The 10,581-nt window shown below is 35.7% G+C and overlaps 1 protein-coding gene across 4 annotated transcripts; it reads left to right on the top strand.

The window, feature by feature from the left end:
- Nucleotides 1-2,848: 2,848 nt before the first annotated feature.
- Nucleotides 2,849-10,213, top strand: RD3L (RD3 like). Of its 4 annotated transcripts, none has more exons than XM_080395525.1 (4): nucleotides 2,849-3,639; nucleotides 4,541-4,629; nucleotides 5,345-5,650; nucleotides 6,532-10,213. In XM_080395525.1, the coding sequence occupies exons 3-4, from the start codon at nucleotides 5,352-5,354 to the stop codon at nucleotides 6,827-6,829; spliced, it is 597 nt and encodes a 198-aa protein (XP_080251651.1). In that variant the 5' UTR covers nucleotides 2,849-3,639; nucleotides 4,541-4,629; nucleotides 5,345-5,351; the 3' UTR covers nucleotides 6,830-10,213. The 4 variants fall into 4 exon arrangements, with proteins under 4 accessions (XP_080251651.1, XP_080251649.1, XP_080251650.1 ...); XM_080395523.1 differs by having other exon boundaries at nucleotides 4,538-4,629; XM_080395524.1 differs by lacking the exon at nucleotides 2,849-3,639 and adding an exon at nucleotides 3,647-4,312.
- Nucleotides 10,214-10,581: the final 368 nt, after the last annotated feature.

Genomic DNA, 10,581 nt, shown 5'->3' with positions numbered 1-10,581 from the left:
TGGTACAGATGCCATGTCTTCTCCATCTGTTCTCACCCTTTGTCACACCTTGTTGCTCACATCAGTGCAATATTTGGTTAAACAGAAGTGTTTTTCAAAGTTTTTTCATTTCTACCTAGAATCACTGCAGTAAGGCAGTTCAAAAGCACAGCCCCATGGCATAAGATGACAGGAGAGCCAATGGCAGTGCGGCACCAACAAGTTCTCAAACTGGCTTTCTGTCAAAAAAAAAAAAAAAAAGCACGGTATGTTGTCTAGCAGCACACTCAAATCAGCACAAGTACTGAATTTGTCATTCTTACAGACAGGCATAGTAGCAGACCCAAGTTTAACTAGACTTTTTTTTTCTAGAGGACCTGGCTGTCCGTTTAGGAAGTTCCTTTGCATACTGTGATGTTAAGACACATATATTAAGACTAAAGACTTCTTTCTTGCTGTACGCAGAGCTGACTTGAATTTGCAACTTTCTTGTCCCAGAATACATTTACAGAACAGCACTGGCTCGCAATAAAACTACACTGGAAAAACAGCTGATCGTTAAGAGAATTTTTATTCTTCTTGAGAATTTCAGATTTTGAAAGAATGGTAAACGTTTCAAGACTGTAACTTCTGCATTACAGCAAATTATTTATTACAGTAGCATTGAAATTTCAGTCAGATTGTAAAACTTATTTAACCATACATCATGCAAATATCTACATTTCCTGTGCTAGAGATTATTTTTTTTTAGAAAAACGAAGTAAAATAAAGCAAGCTTTCAAGAGATTACAGAAAGCTTCAGACAGGATAAAATAAATATCTTCTGTCACCTCTTTTTAGCTAAGAAACATTACCAGTCCCATCTTCTGAAGTAGCTGGTAATAAGGTAATTATGATGATTTTCAAGTAAGAATCCACTTTTCTCTAATGCTACTGCTTATACTAGAGTAAGTTTCCTGTCAACATCCACAAAACCACCTCATTGTTATTCTCCAAGTACTCCTTTAGAGTTATGCTCTGCTGTTGTACCAACAAAGCTAAAATCCAGGTATATCCAGCACGTTCAGAACATGCATCCCATGCTGACTCATTCTGTTTCCCTATGGTAACTTTCAGCTACCTGAATCAGTATGTTGCCTGCTGTAGTCATATGAGTAGTGTACGCAAATATTCTTAATCTGTAGCTGTGCTATGTCTTCAACATGGAGCTGAGGGCTCCTACTTGGTAACATACAAAGCTGTAAGAGTATTGACAAGGATTCAGAAGTTTTAACCCTGAAGAACTTTAAAAGCTAGCAATACCTCTACTTAAGTATCTTTGCAGCTTTACACCAGCTTTTTGATTCCAGATCATTTTAACCATCAAGTTCTTCCTCACAATTGTGATGTCCAACAGGAAGAGACAAAAGAAGAATTCCTAGAACAGATGAGACATTTTGAGTACCAGACATTCTCAGGTTAAATATTAGAGCCAGGTTAAATATTAGGGCTGGACTGACACACCTTCACACCAAGCCACACATAGCTGAACAAAACCACTTGGAAACTGAGGGTTCGCACTGCAAGTACTGGGTTTAGATGCACCTCTTCAGCATAAAACATAGACAGACTATAACTGCCACGATGGATGCATCACTGTCTTGGGAAGAACAACATCAGAAAACAAGCCTAAAATATGCTACAGAAAAATGAACGGTTATCTTAAAAGGAAGCATAAGAAATCTTTATACAAAAAGATACCTTTTCTGGTTCACCTACATAAGAGGCGGTATCATCCACTGCAATTCAAACAGTTACTGAGTTACAGAAACAACACATGCTTTAGGAATTCATTACATTCCTTGACGCAAAAATTAGGAAAAAAAAGTAAAAGAAAGGTTGAAGGAAAGCTTAGAAAGACTTCAAGGATTCTTCAATTTACTTTTTATATTACACACACAGAGAATTAGAGTTAATTTACAGGAAAAAAATCAATTAGTGAACAACTGCTCTGCTGCAGTAGCAGAGTACATCATGGCTTATTACAAAAGAAAAAAATACTCATAACTGATGTTATAGCCTCACTTTGGTATTATAATGCATTTTAGTCATTAGTATCAGCAAAGAAAAACTCAGAGAAGGGAAATTGAAACTAAAAATATTGTTTCGGTATACTATATTAAGAAAGCAAAAGTGCCAGGACTGAAATTTTTGGAAAATTTGTAAACTGAGTAATGAGTTGAAATGCCAAAGATAAGAGATTCAGCATCTTAAAACCAGGAATTATTTTTAAAAACACAGCATCTCCGACTTATCTAAATTTAAAAGACTGAATGAAAGCACAAGATGGCTAGATGAATGTTAAGGAAACTGAAACATTTCCCTCAATTACGAGATTTGAAGAACATTTAAAAAAATAAAAAAAGAGAGAGAAAGGAAGAAACCTAAAGGTAAGTAGAGAAGACCACATAATTTCTACATTTATTGTTGTAATTTTAGGAACTGCCTAAAAATTAAATAGAAGAATCAAAATATAGCATTTCCCCTCTTCCCCCTCCAGTTAAATCCTAAGAATAACTCTAGTTACTAAAGGGAACACACCCACTATCAGCCAAAGCCCTGCCAAAACTTCCATCTTGGCACAACACTGCAGAATCATGAGTACATTTAGGGATACTTGGATGGAACTGTAATTCCCCACAGAGTTTCCATGAACAACCACCGGCTAGCAACTGCATAAAATACTGCTCTAGTTTTAAGTTCCAGTTCCCAATGCCAGCCTCCCATGTGCTGTCATCTCTTCCTAAATAGAGATCTGAAATGCATACAAAAGTAGAAGCAATAGAAATTTTCAGCTTTTATGTTCTACAGTGGAGAGAAGTATAATTCTCACTATCCTGCTTCACAACATTTAATGATGTAATCAAAGATAAGGTAAAAACCCACCAAAGCAGAAAAAAACCTACCACCAAAACACTCTGTTATAGGTTTCTCATGTAATTTGCGCACCTTCCAGTATGCATTATCTAATTTGCAAAGACACTACAATGGTTTTATACTGTACAACAGTTTACTTTCAGATTTGATATAGTGGAAAAAAAAGTAATGACATGTTAACTGTGCTGTAAAGGAGGTGGCAAGGAACATTTTATTTTCATCTGAAAATCTGACAGGACAGTTCTGTCATCATAAGCCTAACTCCCTTCCATTTTCATAGTACCACATACAATGCAATGTGAAAACCTTCCAGTTGAAGAGGATTAATACTGACATTTGAATTTTTCCAATGTATAAGTAATATCAGCTTTAATAACAACCATACACGTCATCCTTTATGCTGTATGACACCTAGAACAAATTTACAGAACCCTTGATCTCCCAGCAGTTCAACACACCCAGTGGAGGCAAAAAAAGTAGGAATGAAAAATACTATCAGGAGCAAAGACAGTCATTAGAACGAGAAAGAGCAGAAGAGAGGGCATTTCGTATACTCTGCCTACTGTTTAGATTAATAGGAAGAGACCAGATAACTGGAACGGAAAATGGCTGCTTCAGCGACCTTTAGTGTGCACAATGCTGTCCCTGAAAATTGAATCTTAAAAATGGATATGCTCAAAATACTCATCAAGGAAAGAGGGAGCAGGCAACTGACAGCCAGTTGAGAGAGAAGCGATGTGTATGGTAAGACTTACAATTCTGGGCTTTTTAGATCAGTTTGACCTCAATTTGCATCTCCTTATCATTCTATTACTTTAATTAGATTAATGTGTCTTTCATGGCACACTGTAGGTGTTACAGACTGGCTTCTTTAAACACATTTAAAATGTTAACTGAAAATGCTAACAGCTATGCATAGTAATGAAAAAGTCTACCACGAGACCAATGAAATTCATCTGGAAGAAGAATTTAATATAGCAGCAAAATTCTGAGCAACTGTCAAACAGCTCTTCTGTCAACACTCACTTAATAAAGGCTTTAGATGATCTTTACTAGAGAAAGACTATCCTTAGCTGGTTAGAAGTGAAGGTAGAACAGCTTGATCCCCCTGTAATGGGAGAAAAGTCTTCCAGTATCTCGATGGCCTGAAAGTTTAGTTTGATAAAAGCAACACAGTTATTTTTAGCACTCTACAGGCATAAAAATACAGCTCTTAACTGTGACCTACAGCTATGCACAGCCAAGCATCACATCATACGACAGCCTTAACTTTAGCTAGAAGCACGTCTGTAGTTGCTTCAGACTATCATTATTCATCTCACTTCCAACAATACCTTTGAATGGATTTAGCAACAAGCATTTGAAACCGTTGCCATCTTTTTTTAAATTGCTGCCATCGGCAAAACTCAATTCAAAGGTAGGCAATCTTAATGGACTTTGTAGAAAGTATTTGAGAGACCATGTTAGGTTAAATGCATTACTACTACTCTCTGGTACAGAGGATGAAAAAGTACCTTAACAGCAGAAAAACTTAAACTGTCATATTCAGTACAGAAAGTCATTTTTCTAAGCACAGTTTCAGTGAATGAAAAAAAAAAAAAAAAAGAAAAAAAAGGAAAAAACCAACCTTGTTTTCTTCCAGCAGTAGTAACAGCCTGGAAACGGGATATGCTAGAATAAGAGATCTTCAAGCAAACTCACCTGAAACAACATTGTTCACAGACAACTGCAAAGGTAACTTGCGTTATTTTACTCCAATTAGTATGCTTGTGTCTGCACGATTTGTAACAAACTACAATTTAAGAGTCTGTTCCAGCATATTTCTGTTTCCAGGTTATATAAACATGAATTTATTTAAAATAAAAATCAATACAGAAGTTTTAAAATCAAATCACCCAACGTTCCAGCACGTGACTTTAGTCACTTTTTAAATGTATAGGTAACTTCAAATTTTGGAGGTTTGGGGGTTTGTTTTGTTGGGTTTTTTTGTTTTGTTGCTGGTGGTTGGTTTTTTTTTTGGGGGGGGGTGGTGTTTCTTGCTTGGTTTGGGATTTTTTGTTTGGGGTTTGTTTGTTTTTCATTTGGTGGGATTTTTTTTTAATCATATACAAAAAATTAAATATTTCCAAGATGACAGATATATACTCTGAAATGTTCTAACTGCCATAGTTCCAGAAAACAGACAGAAAACATTATAAAATGCAAGGCTTGTCAGATTTAATTATAGCTTGGCCATCATTATTACAACGGCTTCTACTGTACTACAAAATATTTTAGGATCATTAACAAACTTTCCATTAAATGTTTGGTTACTAAGAAGGAAGTAATTTTTAAGCTGTGAGTGGGGAGAGGAAAAAATTCTGGTTTTTCTGTCCAGCTGATCATTATTTATACCTATCACCTGGACACAAATAAGAATTTATTTCCCCTTCTCCCCCCCTCCTCACAGCTTAAAAATGCCGCTTTTTGGCTGGATGAAATGGTCAAAAAATGACTCCTACAAACCCACAAGATATCCTGGATCAGAAGTAGTTACAAAAACCCTACTGAGGGAACTGAAATGGCACCTGAAAGAGCGTGAAAGATTAGTGCAAGAGATTGAAAATGAACAGAAAGTCCAGAAGACTGGCACGGATTACAACTGGATGAAGAACTACCAAAACCCTCAAGCCACAATTCCAGCTACTGAGCAACGGCAGCTTGAAGTTCTGTGTTCACAAATTCAGCCTTGCCAAACAGGAACTGTACTCAGCAGGTAATTTTTTCTTATTTCTCTAACTTTGAGTACTGTCATAAGTAAGATGTTTCTTCAACCTGATCCAAGCTTGTATTTGGCTCTGATTTTTCTTCCAAAGTAACAACCACCAGCAACTGGAACACTTTTACAGGTGTTTTAGAAATCACCTATTTACTTTAATGTATTGTACTTTAAGGAGATTTCAAATCAGGATTTTCCTGATCTAATTCAAAACAAGGGAAGTCTCATATGCTTAAACATGTGACCTCTCAATACTTTCATTTTTTTCTTTTTTATCCCCAATATTTATTAAATAGCAACTCAATAACTGAAGATCAAATTAAAGGACTAATGCAACGCACAGTTACATCGAAATCCAGCTTCACTGTCCAAAATACTTGAAAGCTTCTAAAACCAGCAATTCAGTGTAAAAGATATATATATATAAAATTCTATTTTTAAAAAAGAACAAACAAACCAAACACCCCTGTCCCTCCATTTTACAAAGAAAAAATCTTCTATGCCTGTACATGAAATACATTTTCTAGGGACACGCAGAAATGACAGAACAAGCCTATGTGCCTTTTAAGGCCCAGAATATAGCTAAGGGCAAAGTCAGTTTAAATCAAGTTACCCAGATAGGGCAAAAAAAAAAGAAAAGCATACCCAGTAACAACAGCTTTCAGTCTTTCTAATAGCTGGACCATATCCAACACATTGTTAGATCTCTCTTCCTCTTGTAATCTTTTGGGGGAGGCGTGTGGGGAAATGTGGCAGCAAGGAATAAATTACACCAGAACGCAGTCATTTCCTTCTCCTTCCCCTCCCCTCAGAAGATGAGGGGAAACAGAAGAGTTTTCAATGCTGATTATTAGATTTCAATTTTTCTTTGTTTCTAGATTTCGTGAAGTTTTGGCAGAAAATGATTTTTTACCCTGGGAAATAGTCTACATATTCAAGCAAGTTTTAAAAGATTTTCTTACCACCACTGAGAGAGAAAACCAGCAAGACCAACTGGCAGACGCGTGGAATACAAATTGCTCTGAACATTTCAGCCTGCGCGGAGGCAGTTCTAACAAATCTGACAAAGATGAAATCCCCACGGTTTCAAGTTATGTGGACAAAAACACGCAAAGCATGTTTCCCACCTTCTCTCATAGAATCTGGAATCTACCCTATTACTACCCATCAAGTTAAGTTGGTTTGTGTTTCTTTCAAAAAGCTATGTAGCTGTCTGCATTCCTTTCTTGTGATCACAAACATCGGAATAAGTAGTGTGACATTCTCCCCTTTTTTCCAAGTTCAGAAATTAAAATCCTTGATTATAGCTAGTATGCAGCAAACAAACTTTACATATGAACTCTCCTTCTATCTTATAGTTCCTTAACTATGTTGTCTTGGAAGGCACCTTTTAACCAAAATTTAGCTGTTTCTGAAAAAAACTCTGGAGCATTTTATTTTTTAGCCATATACAGCTAGATGTATTTAAACAAGAAAAGACTGCTTTCCGTATTTTGAAGTAGCATCAATCCACAAAGTGTTAGGCAAAACGTTCTGTATTTGTCACACAGCTTTTAGACTCTATGGGAACTTTATCGTGTGCAAGATAAATGGTTTAATATAGTATCAGTTATACTAAATATACTGGTAAATACTTTTTTGAGCCAAATACTTATTTCTTAACTTCAAGAGTTAAAATTCTAAAATGAAAACAATGTCTGAAGTTATAACACACTGCATGTACTGTTTCTGTACTTTTTCCAAACTGTACTCTGCATGTGCTGAAGTACTGTAATGGTAGACAACTAAATGAAAATATCAGATGTTTAATGGCATTTAACAACTAGCTCTCCATTCAAGAAATTAATGAATTTATTTTATTTCAAAAAGTTGTACTTCTTCATTTGGCTTATTGGAAGCTATCCTGAAAGCAGGACTCTGCATTAAACTTAAATGTTTTGATCAAACCAGACAGTACTTTCTAGAATGGCAAAAGAGTCAACACATCTCCAAAGCAAGAGGTGATAATTTTAAATTTAAGTAGAACAAAATGTCATGGTTTTCAGCTGCCATCACCTATTACCATGGGCTCATAATAAAGTTTTACAAGACTGATTGGATACGTAGCAGTTAGTCACAGTAGACAATTAGAGCAGAAAATCGATGAAAACATATGCCAGAACTCAGTTTGCTACATTTCCAATTAAGCTCCCTTCACTGTATGTAATAAATTTTTACATATCTTTTATGTAACCTCTTCATCTCCAGACTTCCTTTTAATCTGTCTGTCACATCGTAAAAAAATGGGCAAGACTTACATGGCTCCATTTACAAAATGCACTATTTTGCAGACACAGAAGAAAACTGCTTCCTCTGATAATTTTCTTCAAACACACTGAAGATAACATTCAGATTTCCTCAGGCTGGTAACATACAACTGAAAGATATTTCCTCGTGCTCCACAGTTGTATCCCACACCCAAGAAAGAATTTACTAATAATGCAACATATACTGGGTAAAACAAATGGGACAATACTTTCAGAAAAGATAAAAACATTATTTACAAAACCAACAACTTTGGAGAGCTTATAATTTAGAGAACATTTCATGCATAAAAGTAGAATACAATATACACAGAAGGTGAAACAATCAGGCCTGACAAAGCACTAGAGGACTACAGTAATTGGTTCTTACAGGTTTAGAATAATAAAAAATTGCAGCTTAATACCAGAAGTAACTGGTCCCTCCGCCTTCCATAAACTAAATACACAAAACTTCACACACATGTGCAAACTCATATCTGCACTCAGAACTGGTATTAACTCTGCCCTTCTTCTGTGCAGTTGTTGGTTCATGGATAAATACCCTAAGTGTTGATCTCAACTTATCGTGCATCAGTGGGGCAGAGTACCAGATTCTTTTCATGCAGCTCTAAACAATTAAAACATGGATCTCTGCATGAGAGTGGGAATGGTTTGAAAGAAAGGTTTTTCCCTCAGTGATGAAGTTCCCCAAAGAGCTAAACTTCAAGTACCCTCTCCATAGGAAAGTGGGTAACAGGTACTGAGTGTATGGAAGGCATTAGCAGAATTACTATTACATTGAGAATTAACATCCACAATGCTGGTTTCAGAAAGTATTTTTTATCTGGTCAAATGTGCAAAATTCCTGCAGCACCAATTTGTATAAATTAGTTTCTTAAACAGTACTCTTAAACCCCTCACAGCTTTCTATCAGAAAATAGGTTAAAAAAGCCCCAAGAACTTAGCTTCCAAATTTTAGTTTACGGACATTAGTAGGCCAGTAAAAATGCAAGGTCCACTTACTTTTACGATCACTGAAAACAGGTAGGAGAAAGAAAAAAACCCACAAACAAATCAACAACCAAACCCAAAAAACAACCCAAGATGACCACAGACACAAAGCACCCATTCTTCATAAATGTCTCGTCAATTCCATTTTTAATATAAGAAAATGCTGTCTTCTAAGTCCAGAAACAAGGACCATCAACTACAACATACGCTAAAAGGCAGGAACTGAATAACAGTCTAAATATATATATATATATATATAGGCATCAGAGCCAATTCAATGTTAAATCCCAATGCAACGCTAAGGAAATGCACCAAAAAAAAGTCTTACCTACTTTTATATGCATTTTTTATTGATGAAACAAACTAGGCTATTGCATCTAGTTCTAGGGTCCACACTTGGGGAAAGAAGGTGGAGAAACTAAACTGGGAACTAGTCAAGGTACAGGAAAAATAAATAACCAAAGACTGAAAAAATGCCATCCACTAAGACCTCACTTTGTCCTTTTTTTCAAATACACAAATGAGAGGTAACTTTACAGAATCTGAGCACTTTCATCTGATTAAAGTATTATGTACTTTCACTACTTAAAAAGCAGAGAAAAGCGTAGAAAAAGAAGAGCTGTAAGAGCAAGATCACAAACTAAAGGAGTTAAATGTATTTTAGACAATTCTGCTAGGTTTACTGCAGCATGCTACTAAGAATCTGTACCTCAGCCTGCCAGGTAATATGAGTTGTTTTCTGGAATTTTCTGGAAATCTAGCTTACACTTAGATTTCAATTATATCATATAGCAATAACATGGCTGTAGGCCAGTCATCATGTCCCTGCCGAACATGACTATCTGAGAATTCAACTGTTTCTTTAAGAATTTTTTATTTATGGCATACATGATTTGCATGAGTTGATCTGAAACTGAACTGTTCCTTACACTAACCTGACTGATACTTCCGACATAGGTAGGCCGCCGACACAAACCACTCCAGTGACAGAAAGGTGATAGTAATTTCAAAGGGCAGCAATGTCTCCCACCTTCACAGGTGTCAGGTAGAACAAAGAGAGCACAATGTTTTTAGACAGCTAAGCTAGCTATTAAAAAAAAGGGCAGCTCTGTGAAAGCAACACCTATGAAATGCAAAAAATCAAAGAGAGAACAACCATCTTTTCCACACTTAGGCCTTTAAGTGTTTAAATGTGCATCACAAGTGTTTTGATAACAAGGAAGGATGTAAGGTTCCAAATTTCTTTTCATTCAGTTAAGCAGAGGAATTCTAGAGGTATATCATTATGTTATTCTAGAGGTAGTTCAGGTAACAAGGAAATTTTAAAATCCTTGGAAAGTGAGTCACTATTGGTAAAGGACTAGAAGATGTTCTAAATCTCTTTTCAAGGAACACATGAGGCTTTTACACTCCATTAGACAGTCTCAGTAACATTTTTGTAAAATAATAGTTATTACACGCATTTATGTGCAATAACACACCTCATTACCAATTTGGTATTAATCCAACACATTCTTATATATAATTTTAGACTAAGTAGAAATACAGTCTCTATCAATAATCATATATCCAGCTTGAAATAAATATAAATAAGCATTTGAAGAATTAGAAATTATTTTTATTTTCTCAAGAAAC

Source organism: Falco punctatus, assembly GCF_963210335.1.
Source record: "Falco punctatus genome assembly, chromosome: 7".
Lineage (NCBI taxonomy): Eukaryota > Metazoa > Chordata > Aves > Falconiformes > Falconidae > Falco > Falco punctatus.
The sequence above is the reverse complement of the archived record's forward strand: the minus strand, read 5'-3'. Positions and strand labels throughout refer to the sequence as shown.